General features: G+C 43.1%; 1 protein-coding gene across 4 annotated transcripts in view; it reads right to left on the reverse strand.

Annotated features, from left to right (window-relative positions):
* CLUAP1 (clusterin associated protein 1) overlaps positions 1–16,778 on the reverse strand; it is a 167,073-nt gene that overhangs the window by 50,537 nt on the left and 99,758 nt on the right. For all 4 annotated transcript variants that reach the window (XR_012161187.1, XM_073362811.1, XM_073362813.1 and 1 more), the window contains exon 9: positions 1,307–1,379. Coding sequence is in view for 3 of the 4 variants with exons in the window: in XM_073362811.1 (XP_073218912.1) it covers positions 1,307–1,379 (73 nt within the window). In the remaining variant the exon portion in view is untranslated. The remainder of the gene's footprint in view (positions 1–1,306; positions 1,380–16,778) is intronic.

Genomic DNA, 16,778 nt, shown 5'->3' on the forward strand with positions numbered 1-16,778 from the left:
GATGCCCAGCGCAGCAGTCTGGGAGCTGACCTTGTTAGTGAAAACAGAGGCAAAAAAAGCATTGAGTACATTAGCTTTTTCCACATCCTCTGTCACTAGGTTGCCTCCCTCATTCAGTAAGGGGCCCACACATTCCTTGGCTTTCTTCTTGTTGCCAACATACCTGAAGAAACCCTTCTTGTTACTCCTGACATCTCTGGCTAGCTGCAGCTCCAGGTGCGATTTGGCCCTCCTGATAACATTCCTACATGCCCGAGCAATATTTTTATACTCTTCCCTGGTCATATGTCCAACCTTCCACTTCTTGTAAGCTTCTTTTTTATGTTTAAGATCCGCTAGGATTTCACCATTAAGCCAAGTTGGTCGCCTGCCATATTTACTATTCTTTCGACTCATCGGGATGGTTTGTCCCTGTAACCTCAACAGGGATTCCTTGAAATACAGCCAGCTCTCCTGGACTCCTTTCCCCTTCAAGTTAGTCCCCCAGGGGATCCTGGCCATCCGTTCCCTGAGGGAGTCGAAGTCTGCTTTCCTGAAGTCCAGGGTCCGTATCCTGCTGCTTACCTTTGTTCCCTGCGTCAGGATCCTGAACTCAACCAACTCATGGTCACTGCCTCCCAGATTCCCATCCACTTTTGCTTCCCCCACTAATTCTACCCGGTTTGTGAGCAGCAGGTCAAGAAAAGCACCCCCCCTAGTTGGCTCCTCTAGCACTTGCGCCAGGAAATTGTCCCCTACGCTTTCCAAAAACTTCCTGGATTGTCTAGATTCCTGGATTCCACCCTCTGACTCCACCACCTCAACCGAGCTTCTCAATCACCATTGCTGTGTACAGTATTAAATTGCTTGTTTAAAACTGATGCTCTGTGTTTGTGTGTGTATGTATATATACATACATACCTACATATAAAAAATATAGTCTTTCATCTAGTGAAAAATATTTCCCTGGAACCTAACCCCCGCATTTACATTAATTCTTATGGGGAAATTGGATTCGCTTAACGTTGTTTCGCTTAAAGTAGCATTTTTCAGGAACTTAACTACAACGTTAAGCGAGGTATTTACTAGGTGACTGCACTCACCCTCAGTACTGCAGGTAGGATTTACAGGGTGCAGTCACACACATTAGGTTAGTGATTCTGGTAGTCTTTTTTAAGCTAATGGGGTTTTACTTTTTCTGCTCTTCAGCCTACCCAGTAGGCAGCTGATAAAATTCCCCTCAGCTTTGACGGGATCTTTCTGTATGAAGCAGCTGACAATTTACAATTTATTTTCCTAACCCATGCAGTTAAGAAATATAGCTTACTTCCACTCTTGAGCAGATGTTTTTCCTCCTCCTTCAGCCTGTTCTGCATCAGGCGTAGTGTGTTCTCAGCTTCCTGCAAGGAGTGAATACATCAAAATCAGAACAGCTGCCACATTCCCAGGTCAGATGGTTAATCAGATGCTCCTGCAGTAACAGTTAAGGGCATTTAGGAGAAGATTAAGACTGGAGAATTTCAGGATGGGAAGTGTTTCAGAAAGAAACAGTCTTCATATAAATTGGGGAGTTCATTGCCTTTTTGACCATAGGGGAGGGATGTAAGGAATACAGAGAGGTAAAGCAGTGCACAGGGAGTCAGCCATACAACGCTCAATGAGGGTCATGTGACTAAGCCCTCACTCACCACATTGAAAATGAACCAACTGTCTCAATCCCATGAACAAGGACTGCCATTTCTATGTGAAAGGTGCTTCCCATGGAAAGGAAAAAAAGATCTAAGGTAACTATGGTACAATAACCATGTATGGGGATTGAGAGCAAAGGCAAAGAACAGCAGGCTAGAACAGCGGCTGATGTACTGATGAATAGTGATGATTTTCTGGAAGGCAGGATTTCCCATAAAAACTAGTGACTCACAATTCATTAAAAGGCCTGAATCTAATGAGCAAGAACAATATAGAAGCAATTATAAAGTAGCCTTTAGGCATTGCAAAATCCTAGTCTGGCAGGGGTAAACGGCTAGTTAGAAATGGCTCTATTAAACGGTAAAGGAAGAGATGTGCTAAGTATTATTTGGGATTTAGGAGAGTGGTGAACGGTGGAATAGAGGAAAGCTGACCGGAGCACTGGTGTTTTCGAGGGTAGCAACAGCTAGGCCAGAGAAGTGGTACATTCCTCCCAGCTCAGCATTCTGAGGAAGAAAACATGCCTGCCCTTGTAAAAAGGACCCTAGAGGATAAGGGCAGATGTGCAGAATGAGTACCACAGACAGACAACAGCTTCACAGAGCAGTTAACACTCCCTTTAGCCTGAGTTCATCACAAAACAACTGCTGGGAGCAGAGTGTAATTGAGTTCATAGAATATAAGGGTTAGAAGAGACCTCAGGAGATCATCTAGTCCAACCCCCTGCTCAAAGCAGGACCAATCCCCAATTTTTGCCCCAGATCCCTAAATGGCCTGCCTCAAGGATTGAACTCACAGCCCTGGGTTTAGCAGGCCAATGCTCAAACCACTGAGCTATCCCTCCCCCCTATGAAGTTCAAGAAGTTCTCCATACTTTTAGGATTAAAATATATGTAAGCCACTAAAATGCATGCCGATGTGGTTGGATTCTTGGAAAGGATGTTCCATTGGTGCAACGGGGGTGGGGGTGTGGTAGTGGTGTCAAAGAATAAGAGCTTATTTTTGTAAGGGTAGATTAGCAGAGAAGAAAATTGCCGCATGCTTCATAGCAGGACAGCGAGATGGACAATGCGGAAACCTTGGGTCAAGTGTGGGAGCTATTTTTAGAAATCTCACATTGGTATCTTCTTTGTGTTTTGTCAAATCTGCAGTGACAGTGTTTGTAAATCAAACAACATGTGCTGGGTGATCATCTGAGACTGCTATAACATGAAATATATGGCAGAATGCAGGTAAAACAGAACAGGAGACATACAATTCTCTCCCAAGAGGTTCAGTCACAAATTTAATTAACGCACTATTTTTTTAATGAACATCATCAGCATGGAAGCATGTTCTCTGGAATGATGGCTGAAGCATGAAGGGGCATATGAATGTTTAGCATATCCAGCATGTAAATACCCTGCAAAGCCGGCTACAAAAGTGCCATGTGAGTGCCTGTTCTCACTTTCAGGTGACATTGTTAATAAGAAGCAGGTAGCAGTATCTCCTGTAAATGTAAACAAACTTGTTTGTCTTAGTGGTTGGCTGAACAAGAAGTAGGACTGAGTGGACCTGTAGGTTCTAAAGTTTTACATTGTTTTGTTTTTGAGTGCAATTATGTAACAAAAAAAATCTACATTTGTAAGTTACACTTTCACAATAGAGATTGCACTACAGTACTTGTATGAGGTGAATTGAAAAAATACTGTTTCTTTTGTTTATCATTTTTACAGTGCAAATATTTGTAATAAACTAATATAAAGTGAGTACTGTATACTTTGTATTCTGTGTTGTAATAGAAATCAAAATATTTGAAAACGTAGACAAACATCCAAAAATATTGAATAAATTTCAATTGGTATTCTATTGTTTAACAGTGCGATTGATCACGATTAATGTTCTAAATCGCAGTTAATTTTTGAGTTAATTGCATGAGTTAACTGCGATTAATTGACAGCCCTAATGAAAAGTAAAAAGAGAGGTAACTGACAGTGGAAAAACACCAGGAGTCAGATCCTGCTCCATGCTACAGCTTCTTTTTGCCACTCTGGCCATAAAACCACGCTAACTGGGCATGGGGGAATCTCTGCATAGGTAGACCAAGTGTAACCAACTCTTTATCATCTTTTACTGGCCTACAGCATGCCAGAGCCGTGCCAGAGTTAAGCCCAGTAGGAGGGGTCATGCCTGGAGTGCTGTTGTGCTCCCATGACCCCTGGCTGACAGAACAGCCCTTTGGGGGCTCTTACCAGTGGGGATAAGTTACAGCAGCCTCAGTGATGAAAGGCATCCTAGAAAAATGACAGATTAGTTATGATAAGGAAAATAAAATAAGATAAAGATAGTATCATAAATCCTCATCAGTTTGCCAACAATTAATCCAATGATTTCACTATTCACCTGCCAAAAATATACTGGATGTGCGTCTCAGCTACAGCCCCATAAAAGCAATAAAGGTAGACAACAGCTTTAATGTACTGTTTGACTGGGTTCTGTTTTTTCTGGGGCTTTGATTTTCTAGACAGGAACCCACACTCCTTTAGCAGCAGTGCAAACGTGCATACAATTAAAAATAATAAATACAACAAGTGCTTTGATAGAAGACTATGCTAGGTCAAACTGCATATTAACTATTCATATTTAGCATGAAAAGAAAAGAGCTTGACCTTGACACAGGGAGCAAGATTAGAAGAGAAGCTGAAAGGGCCATTGATCTCAGGAGGAAATCTTCCCTCCTAGAACATAAGTGGAGCTACACCGCAAGCCCTTAATGAATAGAAACCCAACACACCGCTGTTACATTAAGCACACTCTATTTCTGAATGCACTGCAGATATAATATCTGAAAAGGACACACTTTGGTTGCATGGTTTATAATACAAACATCTTTACACTCTCAGTTAGAATGGTATAACTTTAAGGGCCACATCCAGCCCTCCATGGTACAGCCAGATATGTTAATGGAGAAGAGAACTTCCTCTCACCAAGCCTCACAGAGCAGCAAGCTAGGATTTCTAGCCAGTGCTTGTGAAAACTGCTAGGAAGGTGGATTGGCTACTGGACTAGTTGATGCACCATAGTCCCAAGGGGGCAGTGACAGGTCACCAGACAGTTAGGGCATAAGCTGTCCTTTGCAGCAAGTGCTAGCAATGTGTGCCTCTCATGGAATATGGGTGATTGGCCTGCACCAGCTGCCCTTTTCTACTCTTGAAAGGGCTTGATGGTATAGATCTACCGGCAGAAATATATAGGGGAAAAAACCCTTGTGGAGACACACGATATACCAGCAGAAGAGTGCTTTGCTAGTATAGTTTAAATCAGTTCCCTGAATGGCATCAAACAAGGGTTGCCAAAGTTACTGACAGTCCAAGCCACACACGACAATCTTCAGAAGTTCGAGAGCCAGGGCATGTCTGCTGGGGCTTGGGGCTTCAGTTCTGCTCCAGCTGAAGCCCCAAGCCCTAGTAGGCACATGCGATGGGACTGAAGCCCCAAGACCCTCCTCCCTGCTGGGCAGAAGCCAGAGGCAACATGTTTGGGTGGGGCACAGGGCGTCACGTCCCCCCCCACACACAATTTTTGCCAGGGTTTGCTGGCCCTGCTTGGTCACATGCTGCCAACAGGCCCCCTCCCTGCACTGCAGCTGCACCATCACAGTCTGGGAACCCCTGCTGCTGCCCAGGATAGGGGGCGGGTCCCTGGCGGGGGCTGGTGGATCCAACCTCCATGGTACGCTCAGGAAACTCCATAGTGGGCCCGTGGCCTGACATTCGTTCTTTGCCTGAGGCCCCTCTCTCCTTCGGTACCGAGGGGTTTCTTTTCTTCAAACCTCTTCTTTGGCGCAGGCAAAATGGAACGTGCTGGGCCAAGTCCGGCATCGGTGGTGTGCTGCACGCTGAGGCTGAAGTGCTGGGCATTGGTACCGTGGTGGAGAATTCTGACGCCAGACAAAGAGCAGCCTCCATCAATAACACTCTCAAGCGGATATCCTGCTCTTTCTGGGTCCGCAGGCGAAAGTTCTCACCTGTCGTTGCGATGGCCTTCTCCCAGACACTTAAGACAGCCATCGTGCGGATCGCTGATCAGCATCGGCCTGCTGCATGATGCACCTGGCTTAAAGCTGGGGAAGCGGGGCATGCCCTGCTCAGGGCAAAGTCCTAATTGGGACTCTATTGACTAACTAACACTATCAACTAACTATCTATGAAACTATGTACGACAACAATGAAACCAGTCAATGGATAACTGCTACTGCTCTTGCAAAGCAAGACAAGGCGCTCCAACCATCAATCACGGGCGGTTAGAAGGAACTGAGAGGGCGCAGGGCCGGCTGTTACGAGATTTGCCCATTACTTTGGGGCACGCTCATTTATTAGGGTTACTCTTCCAGGGCGAGGAGGGTGTCTCTAATTCTATATATGTACTGCTTGTGTCACTTGTGTTCTCATAAGGAGCTCTACTTCTCTCTGTTGCAAGTTCCCTCTCAATGGAGCTATCCTGCAGGACCTAGGTTCCCCAGGGCTGGGTTCTTCCAGCCCCAGAATCAGAGGAACACACACACACATTAACAGAGCGCGTCTGAGAGGACCGGATTAATCAGCACTCCCAAGCTGACCCCTTATATGTCCCTGGACTCAGTAGGCTTGCTTGAGCAGCATTTCCAAGCTGTCACCCTCATACGCCTTTGGATTCAGCAGGCTGGGTCGAACAGCATCTCCAAGCTGTCGCCCTCATATGCCATGGACACCGCACCAGAATAGAGTACACCTGAGCAGGCTGGGTCAAGCAGCACTTTCGATCTGCCACCCTTATATGGCCCTGGACTCAGCAGACTGGGTCACACAGCACTTCCAAGCTGCCACCCTCATATGTCCCAGATTCAGCATGTCCCTGTCCCCACTTTCACGTTACAATTGTTCTGGCAGTAACCCACTTGATGAGCAAACCCCACAAGATTTTTGGGTGCTGCAGGGATCTTTAGCTTAGGTACAAGGAGTATTGCTGCAGAGCAAATGAGGGAGCCAAAAAAACATCCACGAGGGGGAGAGACAGAGAGAGGGAGAGAAGCAATCAGCTTAACCATGAAAGTTTTTCATTACCAGGTAATAACCATACGGGAGTCAAACGAACAAAACAGTTATAATATTAAATCTAACTTAAATTTGATTATAAGTCAGGTTTAGAAAACTATAACTGCCCACACAAGTCAGGGTCAGAAGGCTATATTGAGAGAGAGAGAGAGAGAGATGGGTTCTCATCACTCCATGAAGCTTGAATTGATTGGGGTTCCCAGGTGGTGGTGGTAGCTGAGGGTCTAGAGCGCTGGGGACAGGCAGAGCCTCCAGCATGATCAGTCAGGAGAAGATGAAGTCCCAACAGAACTGATTCAGATTTTGGATCCAGGCATCAGAACACTTACTTGAGCATGGGTAGGGGTTTTTGTAGGGAAACAACAATGGTTCAAGGGAGAACACTAGATTTGTTTATGTGTAAACTGATAGCTCAAGGGAGTATACCACAGTTGTTTTGTTCAGGCTAGACAATAGGAACTGATTATTCCTGGCTATGGGTGGTATTCCTTGGAGGGAGCTCACAATGCAATTAGGGAGCTTCACTATTTTGGATACCAATAAAGGATTTATTACTAGAATTGGTCTGATAACTACTGAGCTGAGTGTGTGCAGGCGTGGATTCATTAATATCTGGAGCAGAGATTCCCCCATCATGCAGTGCTTCCTGCTTTTCTGGTCCCAGAGCTCCGTGTGGTTCTTGCCTTGGAATCTCTGTTCTCCATTCTGTATGCTAATGGACACGCCTCCCTGTTCCATTTTCGATGCAAATGAGGCTAGGGGAGTTTCCTTATTCCTGTCACCCTTGTCCCAGGGGTTTAGGTGTGTCTCCCACTGCCTTTTCATTACTTTTTGTAAGTCTTTCTTCTGATCAGTTTTGGTTCTAGCAGAGGCTGGGGGAGGAGGTCTTTCATGAGTCAGACCGGCTGGGTATTGTGCCCTGGTTCTCCAAGAACACAGAGCTGCTAGGTAACACGGCGGTGCCTGATATACCACTGCATGGGAGCACCACTCCAGGAGGCGCCACAGCTGGCCCTATGGATACCGCTAAGGCTGAAATCTCTGACAACTGTGCACGTGGGCGCGCACACACCTAGAGTGGAATCGACATGAGCAAATATTTGAAGAAGAAATAATCCCCTAAAATAAGGAGAACAAAAAAAATTGCAACTGTTCTCCTGGCCAGGAAGCACAAGTCATGGATCCTTGCACCCTTCTGCTTTGCTTCCCTACAAAAAGAACCAAATCTCGCCTAATCCATAGTATGTTTCAGATAGCCATGGAAACAGCCACATGGAACTGTTCAGTTTGCAGAGTTTTTAGAAAGCATTATGGCTAGGAGAGCTAACAGAGAGAGGACAATGGCTCCATGAACGCCCAGAAAGCTGCTAATGTTTACTTGGAATCGTGAATATAATACTGCAAAGCCTAGGTGGGCATTATGTGCTCCAGGGCTACAGCAAGAGAATAAAGGTCATGGCACAAAGTCTGAACCAAACACAATACACTCTGTGTGACAGGAAAAAACAGCCAAGTACTGACCTTGCCAATAATTTAAAACTAGTGAAGTCTTTGGGCCAATATCAACAGGGGCTCCACCTTTGTGAGTGCGAATTTTCATGCCTATGTTTTGGTGTGCGCAAATCCTTGCCTAAATCCAGCAGTTAAGCCTTTGGCTGCCTGGCCTGCACACACACATGTGCAAAAAGGCTAACTACTGCACCAATATGGCATGAGTAAATCTGAGATTCTGTGTAAGGAAACCTGCAGTTTTAGACGCTGCTTTTGGAATAAGAATCTTGAGCTCTTAAAATTCTGAAACAACACTACTAAAATGCTCCATACTCATCTTTTCAAATGAGTTGAAGTTCAGGTATTATAACACGATTTAATTAGGAGACATGTTTTCTTCTTCAATGAACACATTTCCTTAAATTTATAGTGCATCATATAGTCAGACAGAGCACATCCCTCACTAAGTCCCAGAATCCCCTGGCCGCCCACACACAGAACTCATCAGATTTGTCCTACTGTTCCTAGCCTCCGTTCTATGGTTCGCCATCTCCCAGCTGTACTCCCAGAGTCACCAAGGCAACAAAAGTTAGAGCACAGGAGTTTTGAAGGTAAAAAAAAAAACGTAACGTGAGCTGTTCATAACACCTGCCTTTTAGGGCTTGCCATTGAGTTGCTATGTGGGTTTGGGCTTTTAGCATTTGTCTACAGTTCAATATACTTCAATCCCTCCTCTAGCAAACTCCACGATACGTTCCAAAGTACCTGAAATTCTGATCACTTCGGAGAAACACACACATTTTGTATTTTGCAGTCAAAGTTCCCCAGCAGTCAGCACTGTCATTTCATGTTTGTTTTCATGCCCCTCAGTTTCCTTCAATACATATCTTTCTCTCTTTTTCTTATAGTTTCCCTTTCTGAGAAATAATAATTCTATAATTCTCTAGCACCAGCTAGAAAACAGACAGCATCAGTGGAATGCAGCGCCTTTTGGGATGAAGGGAAAGAGTTAGCCAGAATGGAATCAGTCCTGTTGAGACAGTGGGCTGAGTTTAAGGAAATACTTACGCTAGGGAACCAGCCAGTAATCTCCAAAATCTGCACTCTGGGCTGGGAGGCTCTTTATGTAAACTTCAAGGTGTGCAGAAGTGGCATTCCCAATCATTTCTGATTTTCAGACAGTTTTGGGTGTTCCCCTGCCCCCAGCCTGCACTGAGGCTTTTACCTAATCAAGTTTGGAATGTATAGAGAAAGTTCACAGTCTGTACTAGAGACTTTTTTAAAACAACCCCAAAACTATAAATGAATCAGAGAGAAAAGGTGGGTGAGGTAATATCAATCTCTCTTTAATATTCTGGGACCACCATGGCTACAACACTGTATGTAAATGGATCAGGCTATCTCCATATCTCTCAAGTGTAAACTGTCATATAAGGATAATTCTTACTGTACTACCATAATGTTCTATTACTCTGGGAAGCTGTGGCTTTCCCATTCTCAGCTGTTCCACATGAACCAGAACACAATTATCTTTCATGATCTGGACTATGCCTACAAGGAACAAAATGACAAAGTAGTCTGGGTATCTGCAGTTTGCTAAGGGACCAAGTGCAAAGTGTCAGAGCCTGGGGAGCTGTGTACAATCTACCAAGACCCAAACTGCCAAGTGTTAGAAACTGAAAGTGAGGGGGGTTTAGGAGATAAAGGGAAAGCTCCATTAGAGATTTCAAGTGTGAGTGAGAGAAAGAATCAGTGAGAGAGTGGGGTGAGCAAGTAGGGGCAGGGGGAGGGCAATATTACAGCTCATAACAATGATTTTCTATCTTGTTTTTTAGATTTATAATTACAGTTCCAAAAACAAAACAAAAAACTCAACTTCTTATGGATTTATTACAGCTTACTCCCCTAAGTGCTGACTACAGTTTCGTGTGTGTGTGAGAGTGAAACACCTATTTGAGGACTGCGCATTGTTCATCTTTTCAACTGCACCAAGCATCTGCTTTGATGGGATTAAATTCAGTGATGGATAACAGAACATTTAGAAACCTGCACTTCTCCTTCTGGGAATGTGCACAAGGTTCTGAGAAGAAATAATAAATGAATCTTACTGCAAGATGAAAGTGGAGGCTGCTCCTTCAAAGAGTGTAAAACAAGACACAATCATGTATTACTATTCTGCACCTAGATGTTAAAACTCATGGAGATGGATAAATATTCTGAGGGGAACTTTGAAAGAGTCAAATGAAGGCTGCCAAAGCACAGAGAGGGAAAGAGAGACTAGCACATTTTCTTGACAATTTAGCTCCTGTGAATTAAATACCTTCTAAATACTCTATTAAGGGAACCGTCCTCTCGTATCAGCTTCTTCTGTCAGGAACATACTGGGCCAGTTTGCATCAATATGGCACACTGGTACTTCTTCCAGGGATCCCCACTTTGCTTATTAAAACAAGTGAGGATGGGAAATGAAGTAGCTAGGGGTTGGAGGGAAGGGGTGAATTGGGAATGAGAGGGACTGTGGGCATGGCAAGTGAGCTGAGGAAGGTTAATAACTTGTAGCTGGAATTCTCTGACTACATCAGCTCTGTGGATCTACACCACAGGAAATTAAATGCAAGACTTTGTGAACTCTAGAGTTATTCACAGCAGTGTCCACACTGGCCATAGGCATAGATCTAGACCTCACAGCTGCAGATATAAATGGCCCTCCCACCTAACTACCTTCCATTCTTCTCCAAATTCACAAAGCCTATTTACAGACTCTGAAGAAGAGAAGAAGGGTGTGAGTTTCAGAGGCAAAACATTCAGAGAACTGCAGTTTCTGGTAATCAATCCTTCCTGTCATGCTCCTGAAATTATTTCCTCCACAGGATCTCACTTGCAGATTAGAAAGCAGAAGCAATACCCTGGAAGAGAACTGAGAAGCACTAATCAAACAGAAACTGAAGCACTGATCTCTCAAAACAAGTTTCTAATCTGGCTCCAGAATCAGAAAACAATGCTTTGCAACAGTGACTGCCTTACAACTTTCAGCAATGAAGACATCCAGCCAATGCAGATGCACCCAAACAGAATGAGCTCTTACTACTTGGTACTGGGACTCCAACCTGCTCATAATGGAGGTAGGTAGGTACAAAGCATTGGTCCACTTTGATAGGCTTACAATGGTAACAGACTCATAATTTCCCTTAAAAGCTGTGAATGAGTTACAGAATGGCTCGGTTCTGTCCAAGTAATAACTAATGACCATTTTCACATATAGCCCTTTGTAGCTTGGCCTCTCCCAGAAAGTCACAAAGTTTCAGGTGTGTGACAGTCTGTAACCCTATATTTGCCCCTTTTATAGAGCTATGATAAATCTTGCACAAAGTATGCCTTCTGAGGTATCATTTGAAAATGCAGAATTTGCTGATCGTTATTGTCCCAGTAAAATATGTGTGGCAACACTGTATGTAAAGTTATATGATTCTACTCTATGATATTACTAAGGGCAGGCACGAACCAGTTCCTCAGAGACAAAAGGCAAACTGACGACTCAGCCAAGTGACAACAAAATCAAATGGACTTTCACCTGCTTAAGCAGCTATTCTTTGGCAGGAAAAATCTACATTTTCACAAAGAAATGGTTTGAGGTTCTTGTCCACAAAGACTTTCTGTCTCCTGAACCTCAGTGGGAGGTGATTCTCAAAGAAGAAAGAGAATTCTAAAAAGGGGGAATGGATGCCCCAAAATACCCCCTCCTTCATCACTCTTTACAACATCAGCAGCATTTGAAGAACAAAGGAAGCATAATTGACTAGGGAGGGATCCAGTCTGAAAGAAGTTCAGCCAGTAAAATTGCTAAGATGTGGTGAGAGAGATTTGTGCTTTGAATCCACTTACCTTGTTAAGTTAGGTATTATTTGTGTTTTACTTTTATTTTCTTGTAATCAAACTTTTCTTCTGCAGTTAATATACTTCTTTTATTGTTTTATCTAAACCAGTGTGTTTGGACTGAAGTGTTTGGGAAATTCCATTTGAGATAACAGGGTTTGTGCATATCATTTTCTATTAATAAAATGACGGACTTTCTATGAGCTTGTATTGTCCAGAAGGAGAGAGCTGGGCAGTACAAGACGCACATTTCTGGGGGAAAGTCTGGGACTGGGAATTTGCTGGTGTTGCTCTGCTATGTAATTCAGGAATGGCTGGCTATTGCACTCACACATTATAGCTGGGCGTGATTTACATGCTGGAGGCTGGGTATGAGCAGATCAGGTGTGTTAGTTCTCACAGTGAAGCAGTGTAGAAGGCACCCCAGGCTGGAGAACTGAGGGGATGCAGCTGTTCATTGGTCCAAACTGTACCCTGGGTAATATCACAGGGAGGAAAACTGGAAGTATAACAGATTGATTTAAATGAATCTCTTGACCCTTCCTTTGACAAATATTTAGGATGTTTAGGATGTGGCCTCAACAACACCGAGCCCTTCTGAAAAAGAATAAAGGTTTCGGGAAGGGGTCACTCAGGCATATGAATCTGAATCTCGATGGCTTTTGTAGCTCATGGAATGGCTACTAAAAAGGACGTCTTCAGGGAGAGAAAATGGAATGAACATTCTCCCAGAACTTCAAAAGGAAAGAAGCACATCTAAATCACATGGACTCCTGGGTTGGTAATTTGGCAGGTATAAGTGTAACAACCGCCAAAGGAAATATTTTACAGATGCATGGAAGAAAACCAAAGCCCCCTTTTCAAGAATGTGGACACAAGCTATTTGGAATTCCGCCTTTGGTGACATCAGTTATGTTTATTCTATCAACAGGTGAGATTGCCAAAGAAAGCAGCAGACGTAGGGATAAGCTGTGTATATAGCAGTGAAGTGTAAAGTATGTCACACATTTCATTTTCCATATATGCTGTGTACCTGCTTACAAAGGGACTTGTGGTGAAATCCTGGCTCTACGGAAGTCAATGACAAAACTTTAATTTATTTAAATGGTGCCAAAATTTCACCCTTGAAATCTAATAATTTGTTTAAAAAATGAGTTAAAAGTAGCATTGGTTATAACTTTATCCCTGTGTGTGCCTGCCAATTTTTGCGATTTTACAATCATATTTCCCTGTTTTTTATGGTCTCATCAGATTTCCTCTAACATTCCTTTTCTTCCTCTCTTAATTTTGGCCAAAGTTCCAAATGCTTTCAAGTACGCTAATAAAAGTAACACAAAAACATGTATATGTATTTGTACATTTTTTAGTTCAGTAGAAATGAGGCCATGCTAATCTGAAATGTGCCTTTAATATTATTCTAGCCATTTTCATACTACTCAGTACTTCTGAAATATGACAGGAGAGAAATGAAAAGACATGATAAAACATAATGGCACTGAATGCTCTTTAAAACACATTAGAGAATACAGTGCTATAGTCTCAATAGAAGATAATTTCATACAGGACAACAGGCACATTTTCTATTCAGTCGTGGTGGTGACAGTTCTCTAGCAAAGAATCTGGCCTTGCCCTCATTGAGCAGCCATGAGTGACTGACTGAATGTCTCAATTAGCAGTAAAAGCAGGCTCAAGTATTTAAGCTCCATGTTCAGTTTATCCAGTGAGCAGGGAAGACAATGAAAAACTGCAGGCAAGCTATAGAACATGGTTTTCTTCTACGAGCTGATTATAACTAATTAAAGTAGCAATATAAACTGTGGAACAACCATATTGTGTTAATGCCAATTATTACAACATTAGACTGTCCCTTCAGAACCTGGACCCCAGCTCTGAATGGCCCCAGGGGATCCGCGGAGTCTGGGGACTGAAATCCCTGTCTGCTTCAGAAGAGGGCAACCCCCACTGAGAGGAAAAGATCTGGGGGAAACTCCTTAGTTTCCTGTCCTATATGGTATGGTTTTTTCCTATATACTGACATGATCTACTCCTTAAACTATAACCATATTGATGATTTTACAAAAACAAAGCAGATATTCCATAGAAATGTATTGCAAACATGTATCTTTGTTACCTAAGACTTACAAAACTGCCTCTCCTCACTAATAGTGTGTCCAGGTCTTCTGGCATATGTGGAACTAGTCTCATTATTTGCTATATTAGGTTGTCAGCTCTTCTGAGCATGTACCTTATATTTGTGTTTTGTAATGTGTCATGTACATTCAGAGTGCTCTATAAACATCCAATAACAACAACAAATAGAGATGTCATTGGAATGTTTTTCTTGCACTATTAGCACGAAGTAAAACATTTCCTTATAAATATCGTCCCATGTACACACATATTCACTTGGCCATGTGCATGCCAATCACGTAGGATCTGCCCAAATCAGCAAGAATTACATCCATCTTCCATAAGGCTTTCGAAGAAGGCAGATTTCAAGCCAGATGTATTTCTTCCCCACTGAACATGGTATAAATGATCATAATACAGACATTTCTCCGTATCTCATTCCTGCTTTAACTGGCACAAGAGATGGTCTTACATCTCACGCCTGTTTGAGAAAGCCTTTGAAAACCAGGAATAAGGTACAGTATTTTAGGAATTCTGCAGTACATTGTCACATAAACTAATCTATAACTCTATACAAGACCCAAATATCATCTGCATACTCCTGAGACAGGGTGAATGGGAAGCAGATCTGAAAATCATTTTACAGAAAGCTACACAAGTGTAGCACCTCCACAGTCACTTTTCATCTACCAGCAGAATTGTTTTTTCAATGCGAACTACTATTTACTGAAGAAAATGGATATTAAACAACAAAATGCAGTAGTCTTTGTAAAAGCCAGTGAGTATCTAGAGGATATCATCTAACAATTGGAGCAGCAGACTATGCATCAGGCTGACTCTGCCACTGACTCATTATGTGACTTTGGACAAGTAATTTATGGCTCAGTTTGCAGAGATGCTGAGCACATGCACTTCCCAGCGACTTCAAGGAGAGTTGTGGGTGCTCAGAACCTCTGAAAATTAGGGCATTACCCTCCCCGTGCCTCAGTTTTCCCATCTGTGAATGAGTATCATTATTCATTTGTAAAGTGGGGATAATAATAGATGCTTCCTCAACAGGGCTGTTGTGAGGATTAAATCGTTAACATTTGCTGAGGCATCTGGTCATAGGAGTGAGTGGGGCTAATGTCCCTACTGTGAAACACAAGTACTCCTTTTCTTTTTGCGAATACAGACTAACACGGCTGTTACTCTGAAACCTGACACTAGACATTGTAGCATCTCTAGAGCACCTGAGGGCCTGCAAGATGCAGTACCATCTATGGGCACCAGAGGACTGCCTGTGAGGTGTCAGTCACTCCAGGCCTTCGAGGCTACAGGGGCTGCAGTACACCTGGCTCCCACCTAGGGACCCCGGTGAGGCCCTTCAGGGTTTCCTGCAACACACAAGCTTCAGGCAGCCAGAGTAGGAGCAGTGTAGAGAATACAGAACTTTGTAAAATACATAAAACTACATTTTGCTATGGTTTCTTTACAGTTGCTTCAGCAGATAGAGCCCCTTTATAATGACAGTGTCTGTTGATTGTGACAGCAACTCTGGGAACACCTATGTGTAGCTGAAGTTCTAGTCCATCAAGCTGGCTTTTCATTCCTGTGCTGACAAATAGTTAGATGAATCTATTTTCACTGGGATGAACACACTGCTTTATCCTGGGCTTGCAAGTAGGCATGAGGAGGATATCACAGTTTATTTGTCAATCAGAAAGTCTGTGAAAAGGCAGAGAACTGAAGCTGGGTCTCCCAAGTGCTAAACGAATGCCCTAACCACTCGAACCGGTGTGCATGGACTGAGGCTCAGGACAAGAAAAACTTGAGTGCCTTTTTATGGACCACAGCTCTGGACTGCATTGCTTATCCTTCTGGTTTGTAACTTGAATCATGCCCCATATCAGCCTCTGTATTTCTAAGTGGTGCTGGTCTAGTCGATATAAATCTTACTTGGTATAATCAGGATTCTCTGAGATACCTAGATTTAACCCTTTTTTCTAGAACTGGATGCAACTGTCTGTTTCTATCCCTTCACATTTTCTAGCTCTAAGTTCATGGTTTTAGTATCATTACTACTAAAGCCTGCAAGCAATAGGACTATGTGATCCACCTTCTTTCACTTGGGGTCTCAGCATTTATTGCTTTCATATCCCTCCACAATCTCCTCTCCAGTGAGAAAATCCTACTGAACACATCATCAAGCTACATATACAAGATTCATCTGCAGCTTTGTACAGAATTGGAGTGGTTACTGATAAGTATGAAGGACTCAGTTTGCTTTTCTGATTCCACAGCAGTGCCTGTCAATCAGGTGTCTGCAGCCCCTTGATACCTGCTTTAAAGAAGTCCAGCCAAGACCTTTTAACTTTGCAGGGTTTTTTGCATGGTTTGCTTCTCCAAAACAATCACCAAATCATTGGGCACATTTTTCAGGAGCATCTCCCTCCATACTTGAATTTCAAATGGTGTATTTCTAGTTTTATAAAACAGAACTTCACTCTATGCATCTGCTTTCTTAGCAGATCAGCTCCTCTTGGGTCTCTAATTTTCATTTGA

Source organism: Lepidochelys kempii, chromosome 10 (genome assembly GCF_965140265.1).
Source record: "Lepidochelys kempii isolate rLepKem1 chromosome 10, rLepKem1.hap2, whole genome shotgun sequence".
Taxonomy (NCBI): Eukaryota; Metazoa; Chordata; order Testudines; family Cheloniidae; genus Lepidochelys; species Lepidochelys kempii.